This window comes from Scomber scombrus, chromosome 19 (genome assembly GCF_963691925.1).
Source record: "Scomber scombrus chromosome 19, fScoSco1.1, whole genome shotgun sequence".
Taxonomy (NCBI): Eukaryota; Metazoa; Chordata; class Actinopteri; order Scombriformes; family Scombridae; genus Scomber; species Scomber scombrus.
In genome coordinates, this window is record NC_084988.1 from 28,138,319 (window position 1) to 28,156,540 (window position 18,222).

At 38.2% G+C, this 18,222-nt stretch overlaps 1 protein-coding gene across 8 annotated transcripts in view; it reads left to right on the top strand.

Moving 5' to 3' along the window:
- Positions 1–2,635: 2,635 nt before the first annotated feature.
- nrxn3a (neurexin 3a) overlaps positions 2,636–18,222 on the top strand; it is a 240,686-nt gene continuing 225,099 nt past the window's right edge. For 6 of the 8 annotated variants that reach the window (XM_062440935.1, XM_062440938.1, XM_062440940.1 and 3 more), the window contains exon 1: positions 2,636–3,320. In XM_062440935.1, coding sequence (XP_062296919.1) covers positions 2,636–3,320 — 685 coding nt within the window. Of the gene's footprint in view, positions 3,321–16,251; positions 16,273–16,931; positions 16,959–17,751; positions 17,762–18,222 lie in introns of all 8 variants that reach the window. The other 2 variants (XM_062440937.1, XM_062440941.1) reach the window with 2 other exon arrangements.

Sequence of the window (18,222 nt, forward strand, 5' to 3'; positions counted from 1 at the left end):
TATGTCTTTTAATGTTTCGGCAGACATTATTAGCCCCATTTTTTCACATTCACATTTTGACAAACGTGAAGAACCAGCATTGCTACCTACTGAACTAAATTTCAGCATGTGTCACCTCAGTGATGATGATGTTGCTGGCGAGTTCTTAAACTGATGTAAAACTGTCACTATAGGTGTCAGCTGTCTGAAAAGTAAAGGCCTGTTGGCAAAGTGATATTACCATTACAGACAGCCTCCTCACTTACTCATAGCCCTATTTCCATACAATGATATCCATGCAGAGCCAGTCTGCCAGCAACTGAGATTAAATCTTGCAATATTTTTCTATACACTGGACACACCACAGTGAGACCCTATCATCTGCAGGTCTTCATCTTATGTCTCACTCTGGCCATATCTCTAAATACCTAAAAAGCCCAGCTACTGACACAGCTTGGTTTTGGAAGGAGATTGTTTCTGGGTTTCATTCAAAGAATGAGGGAGCTGTGTTTTTTAAGAGCTAATACTAATCTGAAAAAGCCTTACTTGCATCTCTGTCATGGGATCTTCTCATACTGTAGTTGGTCCTCTCCCATCCTGTTGTTACTACATGCCCACATCCTGACATTGTCATTGCTGTATGTCACTGAGCTAATGTATGGTTCGTCACTGGTGTACAGCTTGATGTCAACCAGCTGATGGTAGTTTAGTGCAAACCAGAGGGGACTTAAAGTGCTACAATGTCTTTATCAAACAGTAAAATCTCCATGAAGACATTATACTGACTTCCTGAACTGAGCGTCCTGCACTTATTAAGCAACATTAATTGTTAGGCAGGCTAACAATTAATGTTATGTGGTGATCCTACTGTATCTGACTAGGATCACCACATTCATTGCAAGCAAAGCAATGTGAGGAAATTGACTTAAACCTGGCAAGAGTTCAAGGATGTCCCAAGACAATCCACAGAATCAGAATCAGTGTCGATTCAGGCAGTTATTGACAGTTCAGTATTGACTAAAGCTTGATCCATGGCTACGGTTTTTACTTGAGTTGAGTAGTCTTTCTTAATTCATTTCTGTTTAGCTCTCAAATGGATCTACATTTACCAATTTTACTGTAACAGCTTCATTCAACAGGAATAAATCAAATAAAAAATACTAGATACTTAATAGATAATAAATTAATTGGGACTGGGACCAACAATCTGTGCAGCTGTGCTGTTTGATTGGCTATAGATCTGTGACGATGGGGAAACATTTGACATTTAGAGTCACTAACCAACTGGGTACATACCTCATACTTTTTTTACTACATACTTCTATTTTTTTTGCATTGTATGAATATTTTTCTATATAAAGGATATTGAATTCAAATGTACTTGTGTTTCTGTGTGCCCCTCTCAGTATTCAGCAGGCCTCAGCAGAAAGCTGTCTCTCCAGGCTGGTCATCAGATAAAGGCATTCAGCCTGGCTGACTGATAGTCATGCATGCTGCCATGAGAATAATGAGACTAATTTACCCACCAGATGACCGATAACTCCAAACAACCTTTACGGAGGAGGGAAAATGCAGCAATATCACACACACTTTTAATTAAGATCTATGACTTCCAGCAGTACAGTACACCTTAGCTGCGAACAATCCACATAAATAGCATCAAACTCTTTCTTTTTCTTCTTTCTGAGAAACTGTATGGCCACTATATGATACAAAATCCTACATGTTATTTACATGAATTGTACCATGGCCATCTGGTCATTTGGGGTTGTTAGTTACCTTACATTTTACATTGGTGGTTCTTTTGTTTAGGTAAAAGCAAACATTTTTTGACTCAGTGCCCATTTTCTGGCACAACATTTAATTTTTTAATTTACTTTTTGTAAACTATGGATGCATCACCACATAAGTAACAAGTTGCTGATGTAATGTCATACTATTAATTTGTTTTGATGTGTATTAATGCAGTGTATTTGATAAGATCACCATAATTATTTAAAATCTTAATCCCAAAAGTAACCGGAAAGGGTTTAGGGTTAGGGTTACACATGTTTAGTTTTCAGTGGCCCTTCTTTACTTGGCAACTACCATGGAGTTTAGATAAAGCACCCTGTGATGTGTGTTGTTGTGGTGCTGATGGAATCAGACTAACCCCTGCCTCTCTGTTTTTGACAGTGATGGAACTGAGAAGGCCAGCAGATCCCTTGTCAGCTTCATTTCCCAGTGGACAACATGAAAGAGGAAATTCTGCTTGCCCTGATAGCTAAAGGAGTCCATCCTATCCTGACCTTGCACCATGAGTCTTGATAGCATCTGTTTTGAAGTGTAAAAAACAGTTAAAACATCCCCTTCTCCTCCTTTTTCCCTCCGTTGCTCCTCTCTTTAAGCCTCAGGAGAAAAAAAGACCACTGCCCTGCAGTTAATGGACAATTTACCAATGTGATTGGCCTTAAGACTGTTAACCACAACGACTGTTCTCCAGCTCCTGCTCATGTCCCTTTAGAAAAAGATTTTTATAAGAAGTATTTATTTGAATATATCTCTGCACATATTGTGGATAAAATTGTGGATCCCAGAAATCTATTCAAAATATCTGAACATTTTAACCAGAATTCCACTCAACACATCTTGTTGGATTAATATATATTTTACAACTATGGATCTTGTAAGTTTTTCTGTCAGGCTGCAGGTGTTCCTTAGCACATGTATGGGACTGGAATTTTTAGGCACACCAGGTCAGTGGGCACGCTACCACCGATGGGATGCCAGCACCCGCGGTGATCTCAGCTTCCAGCTCAAGACAGATGCTTCAGAGGCGCTGCTGCTGTACTTTGATGATGGAGGTTACTGTGACTTTCTGCAGCTGTCGGTGGTGGAGGGCCGACTCCAGCTGCGTTTCAGCATCGACTGTGCTGAGGCCACAGTTGTGTCTGAAAGACGAGTGGATGATAGCAGCTGGCACTTTGCTACACTGAGCAGGTATAACCTGCGCACAGTGCTGGGACTGGACGGCCAGGCCAAAGCAGATGAGGTGCGGCCTCAGCGTCAGTTCATGAAAATAGTCAGCGATCTCTTCCTGGGTGCAGTGCCTCAGGACATCCACAACAGTGCGCTGACTCTTCCCACAGTGCAAAACATGCAGCCTTTCAAGGGCACAATTACAGACCTCAAATATGGCAACTCGCAACCCCTGTTCCTGGGAAGCCTTAAGGTGCCGCTGGAGTCAGAAGGGTGGTGCACCGTGAACCCGTGTGAGAATGGCGGTACATGCTCAGTGGTGGATGGAGAGCCTGTCTGTGACTGCTCCAAAACAGAATACAAGGGACGCTTCTGCAATGAAGGTAACAAACAGTCTCTGACACTGCTATAGCTATGAGGCCAATATGGCAAAATGATACAGAAAAAGGCATATTTAATGTTTTTGTTTTTTGTTTTCCTTGTGCAATGATATTGCTGATTTAACAGATCCAGTGTGAGTCTATTTGTCTTGTCACCTTGCAGGAATTTTATGACCAGCATCATGACCTTTTAAAGTTACAGTGTTTTATTCACATATCTTTCCTTTTGTTCCTACACTTTGTGTGTGTGTGTGTGTGTGTGTGTGTGTGTGTGTGTGTGTGTGTGTGTGTGTGTGTGTGTGTGTGTGTGTGTGTGTGTGTGTGTGTGTGTGTGTGTGTGTGTGTGTGTGTGTTTCATAGCACTTCCTTTGCACAGAGATTTTTGCCAGAGCTGTCTCAATCGCAGATTGTGCCCAGACCAAAATTAATTTCTGTTAAAAGAAAGCCCTTTACCCCCATTCAACACTCACTTGCTTTATGTAAAAACTAGGATTTCCTGTGATTTGATTAATCCTGCCGCAGAACATTCAGTGATAATGTTTTGTTATGGTAATTGGTGAACACGCAGTCAAGCACATGAAATGGATCCAGTTTTCTGTTTTTCTGAGTTCTAAAAAGACTCTTGTGATGCAGTTGTTTACAATCAATGTATATTCTTAAGGATTTCCAAACTAGCAGTTTATAATCTGACCCCTTACCAATCAATACCACTTAGATCAGACACTAGCCGGACTTTGATTATTTCAGATCAAAAGTAATTTGTTTTAGAATATTTGTCTCTTTTTTTTCTCCATGTGTGACTCTCGAGCTCTCTTCTTAACCTATTACAAATATAGAATTTACATCCCATTTGGACTGATGCCAAATCCCCAGCACACACACAAAAGGCCAGGGAATCTGGAATTTTAAGATTAGGTTTTTTTTTTTATCTATCTCTGCCAGTGTTTGAAATAAAAGAAAGGGTGGGGGAGGAATTGGGGCTTTTCCTCCTCTCCGTGTCTTGGAGGTGCCTGAGCTGCTTTGCTCTCGCTCAGCTGATTGAATTGGTGGCATTTGACAGAGCTCAGAGAGAATAAATGTTTATGTGTCAATTCCTCTCTTTTAGTCGTCTTCCAGCACAGAATACAGTACAGTACATGAGAAAAACAGGATGACTAGTGGGTGTGTTAAATATTAAACATAATGTGTGAGCTCACCCAGTGCATTGTCACAACGTCAGGCAAGTGGAGCTGCAGCTGCTGACTGACACTGAGAGGAGGAGCCCCACTTCCTTTGTACTGACCTCTTTGCTCTGAGCACCAGTCAAATATATAAGAGAGTTCTGTTTCTTCTTATCATAGCATTACATGGTCTGGAATCTGACTACTTTTACCCCAGTTAACCTGACCTCTCAGGGCCTCTAATGTTCAAGGTTGATTATGTATTAGAATAGTTTAGCCAGTCTTTGAGTCTGTAGAGTGTAGGCTGTATTACACTGTTTGATGTCTCTCACTGATTCTTTGTTTATTTTTATGCTTTTTATTGTACATCATACGTTTTATTTACAGTATTTTTGTGTTAATGTCTCTAAATCCTTGTAATTTCTGTAGCAATTGATCTCTGAAAAGTTCAAGGACTCTAGTTTCACTGTGGTAAAGTAGCAGTAAGAGCTGTTAAAACACCAGCACTGTGTGCTAGTTCACACCGCAAACTAGATGTATTGATCTGGATGGGTCATGAATATTCTACCTACTTTTCTCTGTTATCTGGAAAGCCTCTCAGTAGGAGGCACATATCAGTATCACCAGAGGCGTGGTGATTCAGTCTTGGGTCAGGTACCCAAATGAACAATGAAACAGTTCTTGACGTAATCATTACTCCTGTTCATACTAACCAGCAGATAATCCTCCAAATGCGCTTTCAGTGAAGCCCTCAAAGTTAATCGGAAGCTGCCGTGAGGCTTCAGTTGTCAACATTAGTCAAAGTAAGTGGATCTTCCAAAGTTGAAGTGTTTTTCACACAAAAATTCCCTCTATGTAATCTCCTGAACAGTGTGTTTCTGGTGAATGGCAGTGAGAGGACTGATAAAAAGGGTGACATTTGCAGTAAAATGGTGATAAATTTGGAAGATTATACTAATTTGGACGACTGAGGCCTCATATAAGTTTCTGAAAAATCTTTAAGATACATTATATATACATCACTTGCAAGCACATACAAATGTATATTTTAATGGGTAGTATGAACAGGAGTAATGAAAGCCTTCAATGTTGATATGTGCAGCTGACAATTACTTTAAGACAGATTTTAAAAAATTGTGATCCAATTCTTAAATTCTATTTTTGCAATAATTGTAATAGCTTTAATAATATAGTAATATACAACACAACCCCCTGTTTCCTCCAGTAGCAGATATCTGAGCCACTCAGTTGTGGCTGTGGAAGTCACATTAAATTGTTGCCAATGGTTGTGTTACCTACAGTGTGAGGTATGAAAAAGTAATCTTACTTAAATCTCATGCCATACTGTATGACCTGAGACTTGTAAATACCTTAGAGCTACATCGTTTCCCTATTGAATCAGTGGTTTTAACTATAACTCACATGTAATTAACATTAGTGTTAAATTGTTATCCTCAATAATTTTTTTGTTAAAACAAATTAGCAGAATTGAAATGTGTCAACAGGGGATGGACGGAAGCTTTTTAAGAGTCAAGAGCTAAATAGTTTGAGTAAAAACTGTAACTACATGTTTGTGCTTTCTTTACTAAACATTAACTAATCAACTTTGCTAAGAGAAAGCTAAAACTGAATGTACAGTATATTAAAACTTTAAATGTGGGTAAAGTCACAAGGCTTACAAAAAATATTAAAGAAATAATATGAATACTTTAAACATTAGAATGATGTTACAAATGAGGCTAGAACACTGTTCTTTAATTTAATGATTTAACTTTTCAAATACACAAACATTATTTAGATAAACTGACCACATATTGGCAATATATAAGGTTACTTTCCTTCCTGAACAAATATTAAAACTTAATAAAAGTGCTGCAGGTGCACTACACTTCCTGCTCTGGGGAGAAAAGCTGGTCTGTTGTGCCGGCTCTCAGTCTATACACGTATACTGTGCCCACTAATTCATTACAATGTGGGAACGAATTACATCTTGTGCGTTTATATTAATCATAACATGAGAACAAATTATATTTTGTATCCATAAATTAACCAAACCGTTACAGGTAACAGGTATAACAACACAGGACGGCCAGCAATTAGCTGGTTAGCATGCTAACTTCAGTAGAAAATAATAATAATAATAATCAAGGTCATGTCTTCACATTCTTGTGATAATTTTAATGTGTTAAGTGAACTAGTAATATTTTAAACTAAATGTATACACATTGTTCCTTTTGAAACTGTCATGAGGTTTATATGGTGGCCCTGAAGGGCAAACGACAACAACAAAAAGAAAAACACAACGATATTAACAACGATAGTCCTTTTTGTCTTTGTGTTTTTGTTAATGTCATTGTGTTTTTCTTTTTGTTGTTGTCGTTTGCTCTTCAGCGCCACCCTAGGTTCATGATATATAGTCCATCCTCACAAGGAGAACAACAGTATAGGTCTATATTCAGCTCTCAAAAATGACCTGTAGTTAGGTTTACACCATCTTGTGGCCATAGTAATTATGACCCAGGAAAGATTGCATTAATATGAATTAATTAATACTAAAGAGACTTTTCTTGTTTGGAGGACGTGAGTTGGGTTACATAGTTAGTTAGGCTGCAAAAAGTCAGGACATGTTTTTAAAGAACGTAATTACATTAAGGTTTTGTTTACTGTTGCCATGACAATGGAGGTCATTAAGGAAGTACTAACTAACTATTATGTGATGATTTTGACCCAAACCATGATCTTTCCCGAACCAAAAGGTTTTTCTGCTTAAACCTAACCAGACCTTAACCACAGCATTGTCACATCATAAAGTTTTTTTTTTTTTTTTTTAACAGTTATTTTCTTATGTTTTTGGAAATTGGTGTTTTCCACTCCCGTTTTGTAAAATGGCATATTGGGCTGCTATGGATTGCTATAAAAATGCTACTATGTGTCATTCTGGATTGCAGATACAATTGACCTGGGTGATTGTTTAAATATGAGTATGTATTGTGTTATCCACAGCTCACATTGATCCTAAAAGGGCAACCCACACCTTCTCAGTCACTTTACTGATGGCTTTGCACGTACTACTATTGGTCTTCCTGCCAACACACACTGCTGTCCCATACAGCTGTGAAACTAAAGACCTAAAAGTCTAAAATTAGGATAGCTTTCCCTAGAGGTTACAGTGTTCATTACAATCCACATTAGGATAGTGTTTCACAAAGCAACTTGCTGATGATTTCTCTTTGCTTAGTCTTACCAATAGTAGGGTTAAAAATGTGAATCTATCCAGAGGGAGGCGCTAAACAAAAGACCATCATGATCATTGAAATCCCACAACAGACATAGCATGCACACTTCTGATCTGTATTTATATTATGGGGCTCACTTGAAATGTCTTTGTATGATTTACTGTTCAAGGAGTTGTTTATTTATCTTACACTAGCCCACTATGTTCCACTGATCCATTATAAAATGCTGCAGGAGATCAGTGTCAAAGGGAAATGTTCCTTATCTGGGGACCATAAATATCCACAGCAAATATATAATAAAATTAAGCAAATTCAAAAAATATGGTAGATTTGGTTTATTTAATACATTTGACCATGGCCTGTATCATGAGGGCTATATTTACAACCATAACACTATGTTACAGAGAAGTTTTGTAAAAAAAAATATTTTTAGCAAATGATAGCATATTTAGATACTCCAGCTCGTACGGGTATTACTATATATCCCCCCTCTCCTTCTCCTGACTACCTAAAGCCCAAATACACCACCTCACCACCTCCAGTCATTCAGATGCGTTACTGAGTAAGGTATTAATATGAGGTGTGACCGTTGTCACGGCTGCTTTTCCCAGTGTTGATTTACAGCCTCCATGTTGGGACTTGTACCCATTTTTGATTTATGTGTGGCTCTCCCTCTTGCTGGTCTGACTGGCTATCTTCTGCTAGGCACTGATAAGTAAGTGGAAGCAGAGAGCTAAAGCAGTCCTTAGGGAATTTGTATTGTTGATTGTAAAGGGATAAATAATTTGCTTAATGAGGCTAGCTGAGGTGGATTAGTGGACTGCTTGCTTTTTTAATACATCAGGGAGAGAATATGACATGACTGAATCAGGTTTCAACAAAACAACATAAACCTATTACAATGTTTTATACAGGATGCATAATGTCAAAGTAATGGGTTCCAAGATACTGAGAATCCAACATCTGACACATGTGTTTATATATTTGGGGATAAACATGGGTTGATATCCCCAGATTATGAATGAATGACAAAAATGTATATACTATGTGATCTGTAAAGATAAACTGGATATCCCACAGTGTCCACATCACTCTGTTACCTAGTGCACTATATTAAATTGGCGCTATTTTATTTGAGCATCTGTAAGAATGTATGCCCTATCTACCAGGTCATGTTATAGCCTGATATACTTAAGGGGACTGGTAGAGATAATAGGGGGGCTGTGCTTTTAGTAATCCATGCCATCTGGATTTCTAAGGGTCCATGCATCAAACTAGAGGAAGTTATGATGGTTGACTGGTTATTACAAAGGGTTTTTGTTTGGAAGATTGGGATTCGATACCCATCTGATGCTAAATTAAAGCTGATATTGACTTTTGATATAAACACTACACAGTGTTTATATGTTCATATAAGACTGTATGGGTGCCTAGTAATAGTTAAAAATGGGGTACAATATTATAAATAATATAAAACCTTGAAGTGCCATTTCCTGCAAAATAGAGCCTTCAATCATGACTAAAGCTGCTCTTTCACTATAAAGCTCAGTTTATATTGCACTCTATGTTACAATTTTCATTGTATTCTTGGCTTTCAGCAGTGAGTAACAGATACCATTAATTGCAACGGTACATGTATTTTTGTTATTAACCAAGGAGTTTTCTTGCCCAATCCTAACCAAACCATAGCTAGAAACTGAAAAAAAATCATCATCATCAGAAAAAACAATAAGTCAAAGTCTAAAAATCTAAAGTTTTCTTAGCATCATATGGATTTCGAATTGAAAGTCCAGCATATTAAACATTCAACCACCCACAACATCTTCCATGACTAGTGTAATGGCCAAAAAACCTCCAGATGTGTGCAGTCACAAAAGATCCAGTGAGCAGTGTTGTTCTCAGATGAAAGGAATTTATTGTCAAAACATGTAAAACGAAGAATTAAAGCAAAATACGATGCTTATTTTGAGTCCATTGATCTGATGATGCAGCGGTCAATGACAGTATCGCTGCTTCCGGCTGCCAATCCCATGTCTATTCTCAAACTTCAAAACATAAAGGCCAAATAAAAGCCCTGCAGGGGGTCATCAAGATGGCACAAAAAATCATTGGCTGCCCCCTGCCCTCCCTGGAGGACATTGCAGAGTCTCGGGGGCTAAACAGGGCAAGGAAGATCCTGTCTGACCCATCTCACCCCGGCCAAGGCCTCTTCAAACTTCTGCCCTCTGGCAGAAGATACAGGGTCCTGAAGATCCTGTATCAGTCAAAAACACTTTCTATGCCTGGGCCATCAGTCTCCTGAATAGTTAACCATGTTAACAAATCATGTGCACGGTTTAGAAATCTGTTCCCTCTGATTTACACATTGATTTCTTTTTTGTAAACCTACGGATGAAATGTGAAGTTTAGTTTAACAGCAAATTGAAACAGATCAGAAAAGAGAAGCTTCTTATTAAAATATGATTTATTTTATTAAAAAAAATAAAGGCCTGTTTCTTATATAAGCCAATTTCAACTTAAGGCCAGGTTCTCGCTGCAGTTAAAGGTAAATGAAGGCACCAGATACCATTTTAGCACTTGTTTTATGCACCCAGACTCCAAGCTCTTCTCTCAGTGTCTCCCACACATTTCCCTCAAAATCATGGGGTGGAAATTCTACCAATGCTTGCAGTTCTTTACTAATAAACCTGTTACCATTAATTTGTGTCCATTCTAAAACAGAATTGCACCTCCAAAACTCCAGTACATGTAGAGAAAAGTGCTGTGCATGCGACTGTGTGTTTGCCAGCTTATTGATTTCTGATAAAGACCAGTGCAAACAAGATGGTGAACTCTTACTCTCTTTAATTAATGATTAATTAATGAAGTCAGAGGGAGCGAGTGAGTTCATTGAGAATAAGTACAATTGATGATGTAAGAGAGGGTCAGTGATAAAGCTCCAGATTAGGTTCCTGATATATGCTTTTGATACATTGAATTGATAGATTATTTAAACCAAATTTCTCAAATAATAAATATAAGAAGGCCCAGGTGACGCTATCGAAAGCCTTCTCTGTGTCAAGGCTGATCAAAATAGCATTCTTGTTGTTTTTTTGTACTGTATATGTTCAACTATATGGAGAGTTCTTCTGATACTGTCTGGAGTCTGACGCCCTTTAATAAACCTAGTTTGGTTCTCATCAATTATATCAGATATAAAAGATTCAAATCGTTTACACATTATTGAGGTATATAGCTTATAATCAACATTTAAAACTGAGATTGGTCTAAAGTTACTGCATTGTTCTATATCTTTGTTTTCAAAACTCCAAATCAAAAGTATTGAATGTCTTTGGTTGACTTTAGCTAAAAAGCTTGCGGAATACAAAAAAAATAACTAAGAGGTTACAGCTGATCGATCAAAAGGTAAAGCAAAAATAGAGGAATAGTTGGGAAGTTAAGGTAAGGAAAGTAAAGCTGAGGAAAAAACAAGACAAGAACTCTAGGACTTTATACATCTTTACTTTATTTCATTCATATGTGATGAGGTAATGCATCTTGATCTTAACAGTAGGTGTTCTGACATTGGTAATATTTAAAGGTTTGTTCCTTGAGACTTTATTATTGTAACATCATGATCAACCTGAGAATTGTTTTAAACACACGCTTTTAATTAGAGTCAGAAAAACACTTCTATGTAGTTTCATTTGAAATGCAGCTTAATTCTAAAAGAGTGACAGTCAAAAAAAGGGGGGGGGGGGTTGTCAAGAAATTCAAAGTTATAGGTATAGGTATTAGTAAAAAGAAAGAGACATTGTTGTAATGCTACTATACAGTATATGAATAAACAGTGTGGAATAGGAATCTTCTTGAAAATGTACATAGAAAATATGTACGTAAAAGTCATTATTAACCCCATGAACTAAAGTCATTATTAACCCAGCAGATCTGTTGTGTAGGAACTAGAAAATACAACCTCTTTCAATCTGCAGCTCCCTCTCTAACAAATCTCAGCACTGCACTGTCGTCATGCAGCTGACAATTTACCAACTACATGCCATTGACACCCCAATGTGAGCAGATGGCATCAGTGGCCCTCCCTGACTGTTTCCCCAGCCACCCGTATGTTCACATACATGTGAAACATCTTAGGAAAATTGGTCAGTGAGGAGTATATGACTGTTACAATGATGATAATCAAAACAATAAGAATCAAATGACTCAGTAATGAGCACAAGATCTTGACTTCCATGTACTAGTTTACCTTCCATGGACTGTAGAAAACAATCCGTTGATACTGTGATAAAAGAAATGAAAATGTGATCACTAGATTCTCCCACTTTATCCAACACGTAAATCACCCTAGTAGTAATCCACTTTGAGGTCTAATCCTCTGCTATCCTTGCCTCACCTTTTTGGTATTGAATTAAAAGAAAGAGTCATACTCCTGCCTAAATGATGTGTCCACTGATGAATAAATACATTTGTAAAAACACTGGTGTGTCACTCCAAAGAATGGTGATCAGTTTTTTAGGATTTTTCTGGAAGGGATTTCTAAGGAGATCTGGAGGAAATAGATTTGTTACATTCATAAGACGAAAAATCTTTTAGAACTCCCTGATGATTCAGTAATTACACTGAGTTAAATTCTGGCAAGCCTGCCACTGGAAATTGTACCTCCTGAGTGTTTTATTGGTTTGTTGACTGGTACCTTATTAAATATGTATGTGTGGGTGCATGCCTCTGATCTCTCTAATTTCTCTCTCTGTTGGCACACACACACACACACACACACACACACACACACACACACACACACACACACACACACACACACTAAAGCCTGCCTGATGACAGAAACGGACACAATACACAGGGAGAAAATTGTCAAAGGAAATAGGTCAAGATAGAGAACAAAATAATGACAAAGCAGTGCAGGAGGGAGGGTGAGTGAATACAGATGATCATCAGGACAGAGAGAGAAGGTTGGGTGTGATTGAGGTTTGAATGATGGATGAATCTGAGAGTCATCTGTTCTCTGTTTTCTAACTATTGTTACATCTTTCATTCTAATCTGACTGGAAGTATCCATTCTTCAGGAAATGAATCCAATCATTCCATTTAGAACATGTAGCATGTCATCAATAGAAGAATGATAACATTGGTCACTTAAAGGATTTGGCTGGTGATTAGTTTTATTATTGTTAATACAAAAGTATTGTGTGTGTGTGTGTGTGTGTGTATACAAAGATTGATATATCATATCCTGCTGTGCTGTAGACCTCTGTTGTTGTCCAAAAAGTTGTTGACTATGACTTTGTAGTGAAAAATTGAAATCACAGGCAAATCCAACTTGCGTGAATTTCATCACAGCAACTCATAATGTGAGTCAGTAGTGTGTTTGGCACCCTTGTGCCTGTATGCATTCAATGTCTTGGCATGCTCCTGATGAGTCAGCAGATGGTGTCCTGGGGGATCTCCTCCCAGATCTAGATCAGGGCATCAGTGACCTCCTGAAAAGCCTATGGTGGTACTTGGTGGCATTGGATCAACATACATAACGTCCCATAGGTGCTCAATTGGATTTAGGCTAGGGGAATGTGAGGGTCAGTCAATGGCATCAATGCCTTCGTCATCCAGGAGCTGCCTACACACTCTGGCCACATAAGACCAGGCATTGTCCTGCACCAGGAGGAACCCAGGGCCCACTGACAATTGCTCATGTCACATTCACACACAATCTACAATGGGTCTCCATGGAGACCCAGGGAGAAGGAGCACAAGATCTCGATTCCACTCTACTGAATTTCTGAATCAGGCACAATAGTAGGAACATTTTCAGGTGCACCTGTATGGTAATGCTGTATGGTATCTGGAATAATCACAATAACAGACCAAATAAACTCTGTTTGCCCCAAAAAACATGGTCACAAACCGCCATTGTAGCTCAAACATTGTGATGAATTAACAGATTTACATCTTTAGTTATGTCTATAATTTATAATGCTCAGAAGTGCGTGAAGTAAAAAAAGACCTCTGACTGTAACAGAAATTACCTGGATGTTTTGGGTCCAGAGTGTGTGCACTAGAGACATTTGCTGGCCTAGCCGTCTGGCATCTGGGTGACACTCTGCTCACTTGAATTGGCATAAAATAATTGAATCATGTTGCTCTTCCAGATTGATCAAAGGGGGGTTGTAAAGCTCAACAAAAAGTATTCACCATTTTATTGCAGGTCTTTTTCCAATGATTGTGTTGAGGGAAAAGCTTTTGGGCCTGAAGTACCCAGAAGTTGTAATTAAATGGTTTGGCCACCATTGGCGCTTTTCCGTTATACAGTTCTAGCACTGCTCGACTCGACTCGACTCTACTGGTACCAGGTACGTCATTTTCCATTACTTCATAGTACCTCCTCAACATGGGCGGGGTCATTATAGCATGTCTGCCACCACACACAGGAACGTCTGCACCACGGTGTAGTTTTGCGCATTGGAGCCATGTTAACTCGCGTGAAACTCGCTGTAACTAACTCGCGTGAAACTCGCTGTAACTATTGTTGCTGGTATTTAAAAATGGCGGGTTTTGATTCCAGTGGCGACACTTTCTGACCAATCAGTGGCCGGTAGTCTGTTGACGTCACATTTTAGTATCATTTCGGCTCGCTAGAGCAGGTACTAAAAAAGGACCAGGTACCAGGTACTATCCCTAATGGAAAATCAAAACTGAGTCGAGTCGAGCCGAGTAGTGCTAAAACTGTATAATGGAAAAGCCCCATATGTCAAATTGGCTTCACAGCCCAGTGCTCTTCCTGGGGGCTGTTTCATAATAAAGAGATGTCTATAAAACTGTTGACAGGATACCTCCAACCACAAATAAAGTCAAATATGACTCTTTCTATTATGAATTTTCAATCCACTGAGCTTTGTATACTTGTAAAACTTTTCTTAAGACTAGAACATTTTAAAAACTGTGACGTCATCATAATGTGAAGAGGGAACTTGCAGACACATGTGATTACATAGTTTGGCCACTATGTCAAATTATTTTCACAACCCATCACACGTAGTTGTCCATTTTCCCTCATTTACCGGGCTAATGCTTCCACCTTGAGGAAAATTTAGTGCACAATCATATCCATGTTCAAATCACCCTTGTAAAGAAAGAAAATAAACATATTACCTAAAATGTTGAAATATTCCATTAAGTTTTGACAAAATAATAATACAAAAATATGTACAGAGGCAAATTCTTCTGCCACTAAAAGTGATGGACACACACAGTACCAAACCAAAATTCCATAAAATGTAATCATCAAAAAGTTTTTAGCAGTTTCTATGTTATGATTTTCAGTGTGAGTGTGTAGAAATTAAAAAAAACCAAGAATCAGCAAAAAACAAAACACTACTCACCTACTGCATCAGTTATGGGGCTACTGTAATAAAGACTTATTTTCTTTCACATACTTTCGGATTATGTGACTATGGTGAATAATTGAAATGGATGGGACAAAAGGTCTGAGGCATGTAATCTTATGATATAACCGTATGACAGGATGTTCAATGTCACAAAAAGACAAGTTTGTTTGAGGAAACTTCACACAATCATTCATGTCATGTTCTTTATCTCCCACACACACACACACATATACGTGTGTGTGCATGTTGGGCTAATCTTGCCAAAGCCTCGATTCCATTGTGTCCTTTCTGAACCATCTGATTTATTTGAGATTTTCATAGCATTGAACTCTACACTCAAACACCAACAGAAGAGGAACACACTTGACAAAAGGAGATTAGAACAGATTAAGTGTGCATGTACACACACACACACACACACACAACCTTGCTCCCCCAGATGACCATTTGACTAATTCATTCCATGTTGGAGCATTGCTGATGCACATCTGATTGACTTCCATTTGCTTGCATTCACATTAACAGCCATACATGCCCAAATAGTGAGAGCTAAGAATGTTTAATGCATCTCAAGTCAATAACCTTGTACTTAATTTTCCAGCTACTTCATTTATGTGAGTGGCCTAACTAAATAAGGCCAAATATAATCAAAAAGGAGCAATGAGCAAATAACAGCTAGTATTTGTCATTAATATGTATTTCTTTTCAACTCTACCGTTTATTTTATTTTTTTCTGGCCATTGTCTGTGTCTTCATAATTAAACAACAGCACCAGCCAACATTGATCAAATTAGATAATGTGTCTGCACTGAGAGACAAAGGAAAGAGAAAGGAAAGATAACAGAAAAAGTGAGTTTGTGTTACTGGTGTGTCTGTATGGATGGAAGAGATTCCCTTTTTCTTCATGCTGGATATTTGCTTTTCACATCCTCTAATAAGACTCAATGATGATAATGGACAAAATGTTGCTTCTTTAACTAATGCACTTACTGCATTGCAAAGAACATGCACATGGCTGTGCTCACTGCCAAGCCTGTGTATGGGTAAGAGGTGTGTCATCATTTGCATGACAGATAACATGCAAGTAATAAGAGTGTTTCTAATGCTGGGTTTGTTTACTTGTTTTCTCTGTCTCCTTTTCCAGAACACAACAGCAAAATACCAGGTGAGTTTGAATGAAAAAAGTAAAAGGTAAAAATGTAAATATATGAGAAAATATTTATATAGCTGCAGATTTCCTGACAGGCTAGGGATATACAACGTGTGGTATGGATCCCAATGTGAAACTACTGGTGAAATATAGCAGCTTAAAGGTAGATTTAGTGGTACTCATGACCTCACAGCATAAACTCACTGTGTTCAAAACTTGGTAAGAACATATTAAGATGTAATGAGCAAATAGGAGTACCAGCCACAAAATATCCTGCCACCAAGTGGTTAAGGCAGCTAGTATAGAATATAAAACTCTAAATAAATAATTTAATGCAGGATATCATACCAGAAATTATTGGCCATTGGGGGGGTTTGTCATTTTACTAGAACTTATCTTTCAAGACACATTACCAATACAACAATGTTAGTGAATGTGAGACTCTACTATTAAACTTGAGGTGGGGGTGAGGCTTAAAGTGTTTTACTTCTTCTTTACATTTCTTATGACAAAGCCTCCTGCTCAGCCTCAGGAAGCTTTGTGTTACGTGTCAGTGTGATCTGATGTCATGCTTTCCTTCTTGGGAAAAATATGTCATCACAATACCAAGGAGTATTGGAAAATAAGTGTTCTTTTTCCCTTCCCTCTCTTTTCTTTTCCGCTATCTTCTCAAGGCCTTGCACATATGATGGCAGAACAAGGTATGCCTTTACTTTACCTCTTCTCTATCACGTCTTTGTTTTGTCTGTGATTCTAGTGTGGAGGTGCACATTTTGGTGTTGGTGTGGAATATATGGATGTGCATGGTTCCACATACATCATGACATACAGTGTGAATTTATTATTTTACTGTACTACCCTATAAAGCCAAAGCCAAACATATTTTGCTGTAAAAATGTTCTTTCCAAGGAGACAGCATGTAAATAATAATAATAATAATAATAATAATAATAATAATAATAATAATAATAATAATAATAATAATAATAATAATAATAATAATAATAATAATAATAGCAAAATTGATCTAAAAACCAAGTAAAGTGACAAGTCTTACAGGCCAAATTTGACAACTATGCCACCTCAGCACTCTGTGTCAATGAATACACTCATTACATACACTACAGATTTACAGATTTCAGAAGAGTACAGATTTCAATTATCTTAAATTCTCAGCCTCAAACCAAGAAGGTTCCCCAACAGAAGTACACAAATGGAGAGACATTCATTTTTAATAAATCTTTTTTATACATCTATAAAAAAAACAACAACATTAACACAACTGATTCAGCTCATTTCAAAGGAGCTTTACACAGTTTGTATCTGGTTAATTAACCACTGTTAATGTACTGCAACAGATATGTAACACAGCAAAAGTATCTAGTTTAGGCTGTTTACATGGTGGGATGAACAGGCTAGCGCTTCCACTCCTCTAGGAAGGCTTTCCATAATATTTTAAATATTTGTCTGTGGGAGTTTTGCCCATTCATCCAGAAGAGCATTTGTGAGGTCAGGCACTGATGAGAAGGCCTAGCTTGCAATCTCCATTCTAGGTCATCCCAAAGGTGTTCAATGGGATTGAGGTCTGTGCAGGACTGTGCAGGTCTGTGCAGGACAGTCAAGTTCTTCCACACCAGACTCACCCAACCATGTCTTAATGAACCTTGCTTTGTGTACTGGGGCACAGTCATGGTGGAACTGAAAAGGGCCTACTGTTCGTTCCAAACTGTTCCTACAAAGTTGGAAGCATAGAATTGTCCAAAATGTCTTGATATACTGAAGCATTAAGATTTTCCTTCACTGGAACTAAGGGGCCTAGCCCAATCCCTGAAAAACAACCCCATACCATTATCCCTCTTCCACCAAACTGTAGTCAGGCAGGTAATGTTCCCCTGGCATCCGCCAAAGCCAGACTCATCCATCAGACTGCCAGACAGAGAAGTGTGATTCTCTTGCCCGAATTCA